Genomic DNA, 17,537 nt, shown 5'->3' on the forward strand with positions numbered 1-17,537 from the left:
AAGCTTAACGTGAGAAGCTAAGGAATAAGATGTTCATTAGAACTTTGAAACACTGCAATATACCCTCAGGACACTGGAAGATGGTGGAATGTATTCCTGTGAATTTGGAAGGCCTTACACATATTTAGGGCTATAAGCATTGCCAGGAAAGACCTAAAGAGGCCCTGACTTCTTTATAACTGGCTGATCCTGAGGTTCTGTGCATGCGGGAAGTGAAAGCTAATACAGCCCTGGACTGCCTGGTTAAGAACAGAAAGGACACAGTACAACGTGTACATGGAGCTCTTTGACAGAAGCTGGGAGATTTGTTGATTCCAGATTTGTAGGGAATTCTCTATTCAGTCCTGACCCCCAGGCTAACCAAGTAGAGACTTCAATGGCCACAAACAATAAGTAATACAAACTTTATAGCATTGGTTCAGAAAAGTGGTTAGATAACAGCATCTGCTACAACAAGCATTAGTAACACCAAACTGTGAAGACAGGAACCTAATTTTTGGAATTGCTACATCATTTAAAATGTCCATTTTTTTTATGAGAGTGAGAAGGAAACAAAATATGGCTCATACTCAGGGGAAATGCCAGTTTCAGTAAAAAACTATCCCTGAGGAAACCCAGACATTGGACTCACTAGATAAAGATTTGATTCAGTTATTTAAAATAAGTTCAGAGGTGGGTGTTGTGGTGCAGTGGGTAAGCTGTCACTTGGGATGTCCACATCCTACCTGGCTTCTGATTTCAGCCTCCTGCTGATTCACGTGCTGGGAGACAGCAGATTCTGCCTCAAGTATGGGAGCCCTTGCCAGCCATGTGGGAGACCCAGATGGTTTTCCAAGCTTTTGGCTTTGGCCTGGCCCAGCTCTGATTTTGCAGGCATTTAGGGAATGAACCAGCAGATGGGAGACCTCTCTGTCAGTCACTACTTTCAAACTAATGTTAAAATGGAAGTGATGATGAGGACACCCTGGTTGAAAAAAATAGAAAGGAAACCATTTAGTTTTGTTTAGTAAAGAACTAATGAAAACAATGCCTCATCAAATAGACCATATTAAATATGGAAATTACTTTAAAAGAGGAACAGCTGATTGGTGCAGCAGTCAAGATGCTGCTTGGGACATCTGCATCCCATAGCAGAGTGCCCGGGTTCAAGTTCTGATTCCACTCACAACTTCAGCTTCCTGCTAATGCAGAGTATTGGAGGAAGCCGGTAATGCCACCCACATAGGAGACTTGGACTGAGTTCCCCATTTCCTGTTTCAGCCTGCCCCAGCCCCACATGATGGAGATAGTTGGGGAGTATAACAGTGGGTGGAAGATCACCATCTTTGTATGCTTTTTAAATAAAAAAAAACACAGAAATTATAAAAAGGAGCCAAATAGAAATTGAGGAGTTGAAAAACATAGTAATTAATATGGAAAATTCACCAGTAAGTGTCAGTGGCAGATCTGACTAAGCAGAAGAAAGAATCAGGAACTTGATAACAAATTGAGATTGTTGAGTTGAAGGAACAGAAAGAAGGAAGAAAGAAGAAAGACAGATGGAATCCTAGAGCGTAGGACACCATCAAGCTTACTAATTTCAGAAGGAGAAAACAGGAGAAAGAATATTTGAAGAAATGGTGGCCTAGGCCGGCGCTGCAGCTCAATAGGCTAATCCTCCACCTGCGGCGCTGGCACCCTGGGTTCTAGTCCCAGTCAGGGTGCTGGATTCTGTCCTGGTTGCCGCTCTTCCAGTCCAGCTCTCTGCTGTGGCCTAGGAGAGCAGTGGAGGATGGCCCAAGTCCTTGGGCCCTGCACCCACATGGGAGACCAGGAGAAGCACCTGGCTCCTGGCTTCAGATCAGCATCGTGCTCCAGCCACAGTGCACCGGTCACAGCGGCCATTAGAGGGTGAACCAACGTTAAAGAAAGACCTTTCTCTCTGTCTCTCTCTCTCACTGTCTAACTCTGCCTGTCAAAAAAATGGTGGCCTCAAACTTCCTAAACTTAATAAAAATATGGATCTATATATGCAAGAAGTTCAAGGAATTCTTAAGTAGGATAAACTGAAAGAATTTCACATATAGACATATCATAATAAAACTATTAGAAGCCAAACACAGAACATCTTGAAAGCAGCAAGAGAAAATAACATCATCTACTAGGTATCGTCAATAAGATTAATAGCTGATGTTTCATCAGAAACAATAGAGGCCCCAAGGCAGTGAGATGGCACATTCAGTGTGCTGCAGGGAAGAAATATCAACCAAGAATTGCATAGTTTTTCCGTAATACACATTTCTGTAAACTTTTGAAGACTCCTCAAATGCATGGACTTCTAATATGTTTTAATTCCACATTCTCAAACTTTATTGTTAAAAGCAGTATATGGTTGAACTCTGTAATTAATACACAATTATTCTTAGGCATTCAAAATGAACAGAAAAGTGATCTCTGTTAAATATAAGAGTGGGAATAAGAGAGGGAGGAGATGTACAGGTCGGCACATACTCACTCGGACTTACCTCCAATGGTAGAGCTAGAAATGTGCCAGGGGATTCCAATTCAGTCTTATCAAGGAGGCATGTACCAATGCCATCTCACTTGTTAAAGTGATAAGTTTAAGTACATAATTGATCAAAAAGATAGGGTAAGTATCAAAGAGATTTCACAAAAAAAGACCAGTGTCTGCAAATAATGAAGGATAAAATTCAAAGGGAGAGTGATCTGGTGGGGGAAGCAGGACACACAGCAGACTCATAGAATAGCAAATGCCCTAAACAGAACTCTAGCCTCAGAATCAACCCTTGGGGCATTCAGATCTGGCTAAAAGGCCCATGAGAGTCTCACAGGCATGGAAAGCCAAGACACTGTGGTGAAAATGACCTGAATGAAAGATCTGGGTGAGCAAGATCCCAGCAGAAAGAATGGGCCATCAAAGAAGGAGGCACCTTTCGCTGAAGGGAGGAAGGAACCTCCACTGTGATATGGCCTTGACTAAGTAAGTTCAGAGCTGGTGATCTCAAGAGGCTTCTATAGCCTTGACAGCTCATGGCAAGAGCCTCGGGTGATTACTGACGTCATAAATAAGAGTGTCAGTTGTTAAATCAACAATGGGAGTCACTGTGCACATGCTCCCCATGCAGGATCTCTGTCCTTAATGTGTTGTACTATGAGAGTTAACGATAAAACTACTAGTCGAGCAGTACTCTATATCTTGTGTGGTTGTGTGGGTGCAGTCTGTTGAGATCTTTGCTTAGTATATACTAAGTTGATCTTCTGTATATAGAGATAATTGAAAATGAAACTTGATGAAGAGTGGGATGGGAGAGGGAGTGGAAGATGGGATGGCTGTGGGAGGGAGGGAGGTTGGGGAGGGGGAAAGCCAAAACAATGCAAAAGTTGAACTTTGTAAATTTACAGTTATTAAATTAGATAGCAGTATAAAGGTAGGGGAAGAATGGAGCTTTAGAAAAGCAAAGTTTCTGTATACTATTGAAGTTATTTTGATAGTAATCTGAAGAAAAATGTAAAACTAATATGTTAATTATAATTTCTAGGACAACCACTAAGGAAATAACTTGAATATATTGTAGAAAAAAGGGGGATGGCCATTTGGTCTAGTGGTTCAACCACTGTTTGGGTTGCCTGCATCCTGTATTAGAGTGTTTGCAAAGGAGTCTGAGCTTTGCTCCTAATTACAGCTTCCTGCCAGTGTGGACCTTGGGAGGCGGCAAGTGGTGGCTGAAGTGGTTAGTTTCCAGTTGCCCATGTTGGGTAGACATGGACTGAGTTGCCAGCTCCTGGCTTTTGCCTAATCCAACCCTGGCCAGTACAGGCATTTAGGGAGTGGGCTGGGAGCTGTGGCAGCGGCACCCCAGATGGGTGCTGGTTTGTGTCCCGGCCGTTCCTTTTCCCATCCAGCTCTCTGCTATGGCCTGGGAAAGCAAGCCCCTGTACCTGTGTGGGAAGACCCAGAGGAAGCTTCTGATTCCTGGCTTTGGATGGGTTCAGCTCTGGCTGTTGTGGCTATTTGGGTAGTGAACCGGTGGGTGGAAGACCTTTCTCTCTGTTTCTCCCTCGCTCTGTACTCCCTCAAATAAATAAATAAAATATTTTTAAAAAAGAAAACTTGAATGAATATAAACCATCTAGATGTACCAGACTTCTACAGAGCAATTCCCAGCAATATCAGCATAAAAATGCTAAAGATGTATTCTCTTCTAGTGTAAACAGAACATTCTCTAGGAAGATCATATGTTACATCACAAGACCTATCTCAATACATTTAAAAGCACTGAAATCATACAGAGTATGTTTTCAACTAAAGTAGAATGAAATTAGAAATTAGAAATCTAAGCAGAAAAACATCTGGGAAGTTCACATATAAGTGGAAATCAGCACCCATGAATAACCGGTGGTTCAAAGAAGAAATCACAAAGGAAACCAGAAACTATTTTGGTAGGAATGAAAGTGAACACAGAAGATTTCAATACTTACATGATGCAGCTGGAGCAGTGCTCAGAGGGAAGTTTATATATGTAAATTCAAATGTTTATAAGTCTCATGTCTGTACCCAAACTTCCTCCCAAATAAACAAGCAAAGCAAAAATGAATGGAATAAGGTTCAGAGCAGAAATATAGAAAAACAATAGAGAAAAGTCAATATAATAAAAATTGGCTTATTGAAAAGATCAACACACTTAAGTTAGACTGACCAATAAAATTATTAAAATCAGGAATGAACGGGGACATTACTATTGACTTTATAGACATCAAAAAGATAAAAGGAAAACTGAGGACTATATGCCAGTGAATTAGGAAACATGGATGGAATGGACACGTTCTTAGGATACAAACTGCTGAACCTGACTTCAAATTAACAAATCTGAATAGATCTATATCATGTGAAGTCAGATGCAAAAGGCTGCAATACTGTATGATGCATTTGTATAAAATGTTCAGAATAGGCAAACCCATAGGGACAGGAAGCAAATTAATGGTTTCCTAGGCCAGGAATGGGGAAGAAAACTGGGGAGTGATTTCTAACTGGCACAGTGTTTCTTTCTGGGGTGATAAAAATGTTCTGAAATTGTTAGGTAGGAAGCTAGAAATTAGCCTCTCTCTCTCTCTCTCTCTCTCTCTCTCTCTTTGTGTGTGTGTGTGTGAGAGAGAGAGAGAGAGAGAGAGAGAGAGAGAGAGAGAGAAGGATCTGAGGAAGCCGGCATCTGCAGGAACCCAGCATCCTCACTTCAAAGTCCTGCCCAGACCCTGATGATCTTCCAGATGGTCCCAGCCCTTCCACCATGGGAATGCTCTCTCCTTAGCACCTGGCCTGATAAACATCAGACAGGCACCCGAGGGGCAAGCCCCTCTGTCCAGCAAACCTGGGGAAGCATTTCCTGATTAACATTTAATAAACCATTTGTCCTAGGGGAGGAGGAGGAGGAGGGGAAGGAAAAACCTGGACCCCATTTTCCTTATAAGCCCCAGTCTAGACAAAGACTGCATGCTCAGCTCTCTGCTCTCCACTGAGCTGCCCGCCTGGCCTGCCAGGTGTATTCTCTCTGCTCAAACACACCACCTTGCTTTCCCCTGGTCCGAGTGACTGGGCACACTCTCTCTGTCCCTTCCATTCTGACAGATGCCCTGTCCCCAGTGAAACCTTGCTACTTTGCTCTCTGTCTCACGCCTGAATTCTTTCTTGCATGAAGACAAGAACCCCACATGACTTCTCTCTGGTGACAGAATCAGATAATGGAGATTATTGTAGAGCCTTGTGAATGACTATACTGGACACCACTGGATTGTATGCATTTTATGATAAGTGGATTCTATTTCATTTTTGAAACAGAACCATATTGTAATATATAAAGCACAGGTGCCAGAAAACCAGACATGCTGCTATCTGGGAAAAGAATGAAACATCTGATTCTTCTGTGATCAAGTTCAGGGTCAGTGGTGAGTTCAAGAGCCATGTATTGTCTTGCCAGTGATCTCCCCCATTCAACTGTGTTCTCCCAGATATTTTTAGTATTATGAACTTGTTCAACTCAATTATTTAATATTCAGTAAGGATGCTAGATGAAAAATGTATCACGTGATTGGCAAAGCAAGGTTTCTCAGACTGGATTTTGACTATCTTCTGTTTTGTTCTTTATTCTGTGAGATCACGAGGGAGCCTTGTGCAAGAAGGCTCCTTGGCCTCTGCATCTCCCCTTGGCACCCTTTTCCCAAGCTGTGAAGAATGATGGTAGAGCATTAAGTAGCCCAGACTATTTGGCCATGTTTGTTGTTCTCCACTGCTTCACTCTTCCTTAGCAGCACCCATGGCCTTGTACCAAATGGCTCAGCCTTTCCTTTTAATGAGGCAGCCCTTCTGCAGTTGACGTAGGGGCCTTGCATTTGTCTCCAGTGAAGTCACACTACAAGGCCACTCTCTACTCTCCTACCTCTTCCTCCCATTGCAGAGCATTCATTTCTTCATTAGGGTTATGCATGGGCAGTGGAGAGACTGAGCAGGAACTGTCTCAACAGCTCTAGGTGGACTCTACAGATGCTCTTTACCATGGACCATTATGTTTTTTTTTTGACGGGCAGAGTTAGAGAGAGACAGAGAGAAAGGTTCCTTCCATTGGTTCACCCCCCAAGTGGCCCCTATGGTGGACACGTTGTGCCGATCCGAAGCCAGGAGCCAGGTGCTTCCTCCTGGTCTCCCATGTAGGTGCAGGGCCCAAGGACCTGCGCCATCCTCCACTGCACTCCCAGGCCACTGCAGAGAGCTGGATTGGAAGAGGAGCAACCGGGACAGAATCTGGCACCCCAAATGGGACTAGAACCAGGGGTACCAGCGCCACAGGCAGAGGATTAATCTATTGTGCCACGGCACCACATTATGTTTTGAGGTTCATGTGGATTCCACCATTTCTGGCCCAGTTCCTTCACTTTATAATTGATGGTCTATTGAATCTTACTCCATTGCCTTTTTGATACGCTTGTGGGAGTAAAATGTGGCAGCTTTTTTATAGCCCCTGCAAATCAGAGTCCAAGTGTAAGAAATATTTGTTCTAAATGATCATGTAAAATTTACCTTATTAGAATAGAAAACATATTTTTGCTTTAGCTTTTTGATGTAGAACAATGGGACAGAGTAAACTGGCTCACAAAGTAAGTAGAACATCTCTTTACTGCCAATTTCTCCTCTAAACTCGTTTACACAGACCCAGCAGATGGGCTACATTTCTTTTGTATTAACTGAGGAAACAGAAGAACTTCTGACCTGGATATGCTGAAATCCTCACAGCTTTAACTGAAGAATGTACAGATGGGGCCGTGAAAACACAGTCTCTATGCTAGAATCCCAAGGTAGGCAGGGAATCCTCGCTTCTCAGAGAAAGGAGGCAGAGGAAATAAGCAGAGTGGCCTTGTCCTTGGTCCAGGGTGTCTGTCGTGCCTGAGGACATAGACTCCTTTTCCTTTACCCCATGAGCTGTGAAGCTTCTCAGTAGAAGACCTCTGACTCCATCACATAAACCTTTCTCAGGAGCAAAGTCTGAGGAGTCTGAAATTGCTTGAATTTTAATCAAAGTTCTGAGAATAGAAGAGTCTTGAAGAAGACTCTGTGTGAGGAACAAGGGAAGAAGCAAGGGCCCTACAATGAAGCAGCAAGTGACTGGGTAAGGAAATCTCTGAGTCTTTCTTTGTGGCATTTACCTCACCAGGCGATGTAAGGGTTAAGTTCAAGAGCGAGGACTGGAGACCTAGGAAAGCCGAGAGGCGGCATGGCCTTGAACACTGAAAATGTGGAATTCCAGAGGGAGATGGAACTCTCTGCTCTGAGAGCCCTGTTCATTGCAGAAGTCAACTTCAAGATACAATGCACAGTGCCAATGCTGTGGCATAGTGGGAAGCCACTGCCTGCAGTGCCAGCATCTCATATGGGTACCAGTTCAAGTCCTGGATGCTCTACTTCTGATCCAGCTCTCTACTATGTCCTGGGAAAGCAGTAGAAGGTGGCCCAAGTCCTTGGGCCCCTGCATCTGTGTGGGAGATCCGGAAGTATCTCCTGGCTCCTGGCTTCAGATCAGCATGCCTCCCACCATTGTGGCCAGCTAGGGAGTGAACCATCAGATGGAAGGTCTCTCTCTCTCTCTCTCTCTCTCTCTCTCTCTCTCTCTATCTGCCTCTCCTTCACTCCGTGTGTAACTATGACTTTCAAATAAATAAATAAATCTTTTAAAAAAAAGATACAATGCACAAAAAGGCGAAGTTGCCCTCCTTCAGCTCTTGTTCACCAGGGAACAAAGAGCTGCACAGACAATTTCTCACAAAGTTCCTAAGTAGTTGTATCACTTATTAACAGCATGAACTAAGTAACCAAGTTACTCAGTTTAACCTCCCTCACCCACACAATAGGGGTTATCATTTCTAAATGGCAAGAGTTGTTGGGAAGATGGAAGCACCTGTATAATCATGTACCATTTTCCAAGCAATGTTGTGCGGTCTTCATGTTATCTCACTTGTGTAAGTACTTAGTATAGTGCCTAAAATGTAATAACCTAATAAAAGGAGGAATTAAAGATGTATATGGTGGGGGCCAGCGCTGTGGTGTAGCAGGTAAATATACCGCCTGCAGTGCCAGCATCCCATATGGGATATCGGTTTGAGTTCCCGTTCCTCCACTTCTGATCCAGCTCTCTGCTATGGCCTGGAAAATCAGTGGAAGATGGCTCAAATCCTTGGGCCCCTGCACCCATGTGGGAGACCTGGAATAAGCTCCTGGCTCCTGGCTTTGGATCAGCTAGCTCAGCTCCAGTTATTCTGGCCATTTGGGGAGTAAACCAGTGGATGGAAGACCCCCCTTATCACCTCTCTGTAATGCCTTCCTTCCTTCCTTCCTTCCTTCCTTCCTTGATTTATTTATTTGAAGTTCAGAGTTACACAGAGAGAGAATAGGTAGAGAGAGGGAGAGAGGTGCAGGGGCCCAAGGACTTGGGCCATCTTCCACTGCTTTCCCAGGCCATACAGGGAGCTGGATGGGAAGTGGAGCATCCAGGTCTCAGACCAGCACCCATATGGGATACTGGCACTTCAGGCCAGGGCATTAACCTGCTGTGCCACAGCACCAGCCTTGCCTCTGACTTTCAAATAAATGAATAAATCTTAAAGAAAAAAGTAAAAGAAAAAAAAACTAAAGCCAATGAAGAGAATACTTTAAGAGAAGTGTATGGGGCAGAGGAAGAATTACCTTAAGAGAAAAGAAGACCTCTTGTTACACAGATGAGAATGTGGTGCAGACGAAAAGACTATGAGAAGAAAAGTGTAATAGTTGCAGGAAGTGACAATGTGAAAACTTGCGAACCCTTACAAAACACCCCAAAGGGCAGGCCTGAGTTGTTCTCTTCATCTGTAAGGTTTATGCCTCTCTCTGAGTTTGGGGAGATGCTGTTTGGATTCCAGGACACACCACAGAGGGATGACCGTGCCAGCAGTGTGCAAATGCAGGTGCATCCACAGCTTGCCTGAAGGAAGCGATGCCCATGGCTGACCTTCAGTGTATGACCACACCCGGCTCACCTACCGTGTCAACAGTGGGGCGAATACCCGAGGAGGGAGAAAGCCTGGACTCTCCTCCTAGTTACCCACAGTGCTTGTGAGTAACAGACAAGTGAGCATGTGGATGTGCTCTGTCTGGATAAGGCTGCAGCTCTCTACACTCTAGAGTCCTTCCATTACTAAACTATGAAACTTGTATTGTGAGAACCAATGAAGTGCCTAAAACAATTTTTAGAAAGAAGCCATTGGGTTAAGACTTAATGTACATGAATGAAGCAGAAGAAATAAAGTATACTTAATGTTTAGAATTATCAATTACTGCTGATTTTCCATCATATATTTCATTTCTGATTTCAGCTGAAAGATTGATGAGTATTACTATTCAAAGAGTGTTATGTCACTGGTAAGCTCTTGGCATGTCTTTGAGGTAGATTTCATATTCACAATAGACTGATCCTACCACACTGCTGTTGTTACACAGAGGCTTCATTCAGAAGAATATTTACTGGACTGCCTGTAGTACGTGCAAACTAAGGGTGAATGCAGATTTTGCTGAGCCTGAGCCTTACCTAATTTGGGGAATCCCTTATAATGACACATGCAAAATTATGAATATAAAAATTGCTCCAGCCCCTCCCAGGACCTTGGAAGGGGCATGTGCAAGCGTAAAGCCTTGAAGCTTAGGCTGCAGTTCATGATGAATCCAGCTCAGCTGGAACTCTTTTCTGGACTCTGTAATGCAGTGAACAGGATTGTTTTCACTTTAAAAACTCTAGTCTTTGGGCACAAGATTACTGGTGTCTTCCTGGGGCAATGGGCCTTTGAGAAGAGAGGCAGTAGGCTTTCATCTCAGGATAGCAAAAGTTTCCTTGAAGCAGATTAGCTTTGTCTAATAAAAGAATATGTCCCCAAATAAAGGAGACCAGCTCTCAACACACACTTGGTGTATTACAGCCATTATGCCCATTTTTGAAGTAACCACGAGTTAGATATGTTCAGATTGTATGATAAGAGAATTAGTTTCCAATACCAGCTAGCTCTGGGTTTTGCATCACCATGAAGCAAATGCTTTTTTTCTTTTGCTTAAGATGGACACAGAATCTTGAGATAAATGAACCGCTGCCTCGTCCACTGTGCGCCATCCCTAACTCTGTGCTCCTACTGTTTCAGCTCCTCTCTGGCCTTGCTGCACAGATGCTAGCATGGCTGTCACTCATTTTCCCATCAATGTCCAACTTCCCGCTGCTGGCATGAAAGTCTCTTGGAGGCAAAACTTCTGTCCCATTCCAATTTGTACCCTCAGCACTTAATACAGCACCTGGCACTTGGTGGGCCTGGCACTCAGTGAATATTATTAAATGAATTCATTACTTTTCATCCACTGTGATTCCACAGATTTTCTCCCTATGTTGTCTACAGAAAACTGTAGTGGAACTCAGCCCCTTAGGAGGGACTCTAATGGAAAGATATATGTTGAGGCCATTTTTACTGATGCTACCAAAGCCACTTGGTGTAGGGGCTCCAGGAACCAGCTCCCCGGTGTGTGGGTGAAGGAAAAACAGACTCTCAGTGTTCTTCCTCAAGATCTGCAGGCACTGTTGGTCCATCCCCAACACATCCTAAAACCTTCCATCATAACCAAAATGAATTGTGTTTGACAGGGATTCTGAACCACAGAACAGGTGGATAGTCTTTCAATGTCAGGTTTAGTGGAGAATCTTTATCTTGAATCTATAATTCCCTCAGGCCATTGAACATCACAGAATTATAGAGCTGAAAGGGAATAAAACTCACTTTCTGTTGCAGTTTAGTCAGGACAGAACATGTGGGATTAGGCTAGAGCAGTGTATTTTCTTATTTTTTTTACACTACAGTTTTTTTTTCCTTTCCAACATTTATTATTTATTGTCTTTTTTCATTTATTAAACTTTAATGAATATAAATTTTCAAAGTACAGCTTATGGATTACAATGGCTTCCCCCCTCCCATAACTTCCCTCCCACCCGCAACCCTCCCCTTTCCCGCTCCCTCTCCCCTTCCATTCACATCAAGATTCATTTTCAATTCTCTTTATATGCAGAAGATCAGTTTAGTATATATTAAGTAAAGATTTCAACAGTTTGCCCCCATATAGCAACACAAAGTGAAAAAAATACTGTTGGAGTACTAGTTATAGCATTAAATAAGAGTGTACAGCACATTAAAGACAGAGATCCTACATAATATTTTTTTAAAAATTAATTAATTTTCTATGCCATTTCCAATTTAACACCAGGGTTTTTTTTTTTTTTTTCATTTCCAATTATCTTTATATACAGAAGATCGATTCTGCATATACTTAGTAAAGATTTCATCAGTTTGCACCCACACAGAAACACAAAGAGTAAAAATACTGTTTCAGTACTAGTTATAGCATCACTGCACATTAGACAACACATTAAGGACAGATCCCACATGAGATGTAAGTGCACAGTGACTCCTGTTGCTGACTTAACAATTTGACACTCTTGTTTATGGCATCAGTAATCTCCCTAGGCTCTAGTCATGAGTTGCCAAGGCTATAGAAGCCTTTAGAGTTCGCTGACTTTGATCTTATTCCAATAGGGTCATAGTCAAAGTGGAAGTTCTCTCCTCCCTTCAGAGAAAGGTACCTCCTTCTTTGATGGCCCCGTTCTTTCCACTGGGATCTCACTCGCAGAGATCTTTCATTTAGGTCTTCTTTTTTTCTTTTCCATGATATCTTGGCTTTCCATGCCTACAGTTTAACATATACACCACTTCTTCCTATTTCAAAGGTTCTTAGTATCCACAGATAATTTATAAATCGAGAGCTAAATACATTTTGGAAAAAGCTCATGATCTGGGTGATGGGGAGAGATGTGCCCTTTGGCTGGGTCTCAGAAATTATTTTTGCATTATGACTTAAAAGCAGGTTACCCTGAGAAAGCACAAGAATGTTTTTCTCCCAGAGTACTTGGTGTTAGATTTTTGAAAAAAAAATGGAAATTAAGACCTCATTTGCAGAGTTTATATACAGGACTTAATACCCAGATAACCATAACTATATACAATTTTTACAAATAAATGGTTTTTAAATATGTGTTCATCATCTATTTCACTTACACACTGTGCAAAAAAAGTATTCCATGCCACGCCTGAAATGTCCCAAAGCTCAGTTCTGTCAGTAAATTGCAACCAAGATTTCTACAATAAAAGACACAATCAAAGAGAATGAATAAGAAAAAAGATATATTTTAAGAATACTCTTCTCTCAGGAGGGATTCTAATTTTTATAGATGAAACAATACTTCCACATTTTATCTACACACTAAAGAATTTACAGGTACTGGAAGATTTGGTTCTGAATTATACTTGGACATTTACAATAAATTTCATCGTATCATTTTCATATTACACACGACATACTTGTACTGCGTGATCTTTATTTCTCTGGAACAGTTTCACAACTTGAATGCTATTGACATTTTGGATTCGATAATGCTTTTCTAGTGGAGGTTTGTGAACTGTGTATTGTATTTAAGAAATATCATAAATTAAAAGTCACAACTGCCTGATTCTAGCATTTTCCCATCAGAAATGAGACAGTAGGCTAAGGGGAAACTTTTATCTTTTTTAAAAAAGATTTTATTTATTTGTTTGAGAGTTATAATTACAGATGGAGAGGAGAGACAGAAAGGTCTTCTATCCACTGGTTCACTCCCCAAATGGCTGCAATGGCTGTAGCTGGGCCAATTGGAAGCCAGGAGCCAGGATCCATGAGCCTCTTTGGGGTCTCCTACATGGGTGCACAGACCTAAGTGCTTGGGCCATCCTCTACTGCATTCTCAGGCCATAGCAGAGAGTTGGATTTAAAGTGGAGCAGCTGGGACTAGAACTGGTACCTGTAGAGGAATCCGGCGCCACAAGTAGCAGCTTAGCCCACTGCACCACTGCACCATTGCACAGGCCCTGGGAAAATTTATCTTAAAGTGATCATAACCCTTCTCCTTTGTCTGTTATATGTCTTGTTTGTATTCAGAAATAATTTATGACGTCTATACAAGTTGTCCCAGTGATATAACCCGCAAACTGTTGTGAAAAATGTCAGTTAATTCTTTTTTTTTTATTATGTTACACTCAGCACTTCAAAATTTCTAGTTCACTGTCCGAGGTGACATGATAGATTTTTATTTTTAGTTAATTACTTTTAATGTTAAGTATTTTCCCCCAAAATTGGGAGTCTAAACTGATTCCTTTCAAAAATCAGTAAGGAAAAGATAATTCAACAAATGGACAGTGGACAAAACCTCAACGAAACATAGATATTCAATAAGTATATAAAGACATTTAAATTTATAAGTAATCAGAGAAATCCAAATTCAGCTGGGAACCCTTTTATTTGCCTGTCACATTAGCAAAATACAGAGCATCCCGAGGTGAAAAGGTGAAGGGAAGAGTCAGTGTTGGGGCATAGCAGGCTAACCCCTCACTTGAGAAGCACAAATTCCATATTGGAGAGCTTGGTTAAAGTTTTGGGCCCTCTGCTTCTGAGCCACATGCCTGCTAGTGCACCTAGGAGGCAGCAGATGATGGTCCAAGTGCTTGATTCCTCGCCATCCTTGTGGGAGACCCATAATCAAGTATTAGATCTTAGCTTTGGCCTGGCCCAGCCATGGCTGTTTTGGGCATTTGGGGATAAAGCAGTGGATTGAAGATTCTCTCTTTCTCTCACTCTCTCATTTGCTCTCGCTCCATCTCCCCCTTCCCTCAACTCTCATATTTCAAGTAAACAAATACATCTTTTTAAAAAGGATGAAGGGAAATGAATGTTCTTATTTTCTGTTAGCTGGAGTGTAAGTAAGTGTGCACAGCTTTTCTGAGGGCGATTAAAATTTCCTATTTCTGTAGTCTCCATCTATTTTCATTCTTTTTTTGAGATTTATTTATTTATTTGAAAGTCAAGTTACACACAGAGAGAAGGAGAGGCAGAGAGAGAGAGAGAGAGATCTTCAATCCACTGGCTCACTCCCCAGTTGGCCACAACTGCCGGAGCTGTGCTGATTCAAAGCAAGGAGCCAGGAGCTTCTTCAAGGTCTCCCACATGGGTGCAGGGGCCCAAGCACTTGGGCAATCTTCCACTGCTTTCCCAGGCCATATCAGAGATCTGGATCAGAAGTGGAGCAGCCAGGGCTCAAACCAGTGCCCATATGGGATGCTGGCATGGCAGGTGGAGGCTTTTCCCACTCTGCCACAGCACTAGCCTCCCCATTTTCTTTCTAGACTTCTATTTTGCAAAATGCTTGTCCATGTTCACAAGTGTGCACAAGGATTTTCCTTGAAGCAATACATGAGAAGTGGACATAATCCAAAATCCATCAATAGCGGGATTATTAAGTAAACTGTGAAATGCCCATCCATACTATAGAATTTCATGTAGGAGTTAAATGAATAGGATAACTGACTGAGTACTAGAAGGGAAAGAAATCCAGGAGAAACCATGAAGTGAAAGAGCCAAGTTGCGGGATGTTACTATTTAGGTTAAAAAAAAAAGAAACCACACAACAAACCTATTATGCTCTATGTAAATATGTTTGTAGGTAAGTTTTTGGAAGGATATATGCCAAACTCAGAGCAGTGATTATTCCCTCATAGGTAGGGAGTTAGGACACAATGAAGGTCTTCACTATCCCTATCACTTTTTATCTACTAAGAATATAATCAGTATTACTGATAAATGATTCTTATTTCAAATTCTATGCCTTGTTAAAACAACCATAGAATTATAATCAACAGATGTTGATTGTGACATGGAGAGGGGAATACTTTTTCTGACATACTGACCTCAAAATAGTAGAACAAGAAAGCTCTTACAATGCAGTTAGTTTTTTGTATTCATGTTTTGGGAGCGTGTACTCACAGTGTCTCAGCCCAATGGTATGCTTTCCATACATTTTCATCAATGAAAGAAATTGAGTTTCCTTGGAAATTTCTGTAAAGGAACACAGTTCATATCCATAAATAGGTTGGAAAAGAATGAACAAAATGAGGCACCCTCATGGGGGAGTATTGAAATACAGAAATATTATCAGCTTTCTAATAAATACCAGTGCTCTTAAGGTCCATAGCTCTCTGCTTCCCGGTTTGCTCACTCAACAAATAATGTGGGGCCACTGACAAACAATGAAGCATCCTCTCAGAAGCTTATCTTCATCTCTGTGCAATCTCTGACAGTAAAGACAGTCACTTTGAATATTAAGTATTTTCACCAAAATAACTCAGGTGTCTAAAGTGACTTCTATAAATCAGTGAGAAAAGGATAAATAATTCAAGAAAAAAATGGGCAAAATGTATTGTCACAAATAAGAATAATGAAAACCTATGACAGGTAATACCAGTGCTTTGGCCAAGCACCCTCTGCTGAAATCTTTCCAAGTACAGAATGGATACAGACAATTTAAAATCAGAGGGACTAATGTGCTGATGTGGGAAAGCCTTTTGGAATACAGCATAGGGTAAAAGTGCCGATCACTGAGCCAGGAGCCAAGCATTACCTCCATAGGAAAAAAAGTGAGAGGAGGTTGGAAGGAAAGACACACAGCCTGGGTTATGGGTGATAGAGTGAGGACCAGGGGATGATGAGGGTTTGTGGGGGTTCATACTTTCACATTTTATCCTACATTCTTTGCACTTTTTCAAAAGTGGGAAGGTACTCATAATCGACACATGTTTACAAGAAGCTGTTAAATGACTTATATTTAGCTTCAACTCTGAATTGCTGTGAGTGCTTACCTTTCACTCTGTCCTCAGTCCTCAGCAACAATGAACCTATTTGTTTTAGGTACACATTTTCCTGGAAGCAGGAGCAGCAATAAAACAGATACCTGTCTGCTCACCTGTCTGGTGGATATGTCCACTCAGGTTACTTTATGCTCACCAATAAAAAGTGCCTAACACCGAACACATCTCCTGCAAACGGGCTCTTCTTTCTGACTGCTGTGCTTCTGCCTTACAGACCACCATCATTCTCACTGTCATCCAGGGAAAGACTGTGGAGTCACCCGTTTCTATTTTCTGTTACGTCCATCGCACAATTCTTTAAGCCAGCTTTACAGATGAGGAGATTGAATCCAAGCTAAATAACTTTTCCAAAGTCACAAAGCTAATCACTGAGAGACCTGTGTTCAAAGCCAGGCAACCTGGCTCCAGAATCTATCCTTAAAACTGTTGTATCATCTCTAATAAGTTGGGATGAGGGTTGTGTTTAAGAATGGGAGTAAAGCAATGAGGTAATAATATGGTGAATGTCAATACATAAATAATCAGGCAAAGGAGTAAGGGCAATCACACGAGACTGAAGAAGGCACACAAGACTAAGAAGAGAAGGAGGATAACGAAAGCTCACAAGCAAAGTGGCCACTTGGGGGGGGTGAACCAATGGAAAAAGGAAGACCTTTCTCTTAGTCTCTCTCTCTTTCACTGTCTAATTCTGCCTGTCAAAAAAAAAAAAAAACTACACACACACACACACACAGTCAACATAAGGTGGGGACTTGAGGAAGGCTCAGAAGATCTTGAGGAAAAGCTGCTGAGACAGGCAGGCTGTAGGGAACTATGAGGAAGGGAGATTCTTACAATATGCTGAAGGTGCCGTTGTAGCTGTTGGGCTCTGGTACAGGAACTTTGTGAAGCTTCTGCACTGGGCTGAGGCCAGTGCATGAAAGTGTCTCATTTCTGCAGGAACAGAGCTCACATACATTTATGGTGGCAGCCGCATTCAGGGGCTTATCTGTGACTTCAGTTAGGGTTGAGTGCTGAGTCTGAACCTGGCTTGGATGTAGATCTGTAGTCTTCTTCAGGGATGGAGAGTGGCCAGCTTTTGTAGTGGGTACCAGAGTTCTGGTAAGCTCCATCTTGGAAGGCTGAGCTATGACACTGGGTGATAGTGGGTGCTGAACTTGATGCTGACCTGCTGTTGGAACTTTCATCTCATTGTCCCCTGGGGA

At 42.1% G+C, this 17,537-nt stretch overlaps 1 protein-coding gene across 1 annotated transcript in view; it reads right to left on the reverse strand.

The window, feature by feature from the left end:
• Positions 1-17,537, reverse strand: part of LOC133755039 (leucine-rich repeat-containing protein 37A3-like) — a 38,918-nt gene that overhangs the window by 16,632 nt on the left and 4,749 nt on the right. Inside the window, exons 2-4 of the mRNA XM_062185356.1 lie at positions 17,167-17,430; positions 15,452-15,523; positions 12,658-12,738 (exon numbers count right to left, since the gene is read on the reverse strand). Coding sequence (XP_062041340.1) covers positions 12,658-12,738; positions 15,452-15,523; positions 17,167-17,430 — 417 coding nt within the window. The remainder of the gene's footprint in view (positions 1-12,657; positions 12,739-15,451; positions 15,524-17,166; positions 17,431-17,537) is intronic.

The sequence above is a fragment of the Lepus europaeus genome, unplaced genomic scaffold (assembly GCF_033115175.1).
Source record: "Lepus europaeus isolate LE1 unplaced genomic scaffold, mLepTim1.pri SCAFFOLD_394, whole genome shotgun sequence".
Classification (NCBI taxonomy): Eukaryota; Metazoa; Chordata; class Mammalia; order Lagomorpha; family Leporidae; genus Lepus; species Lepus europaeus.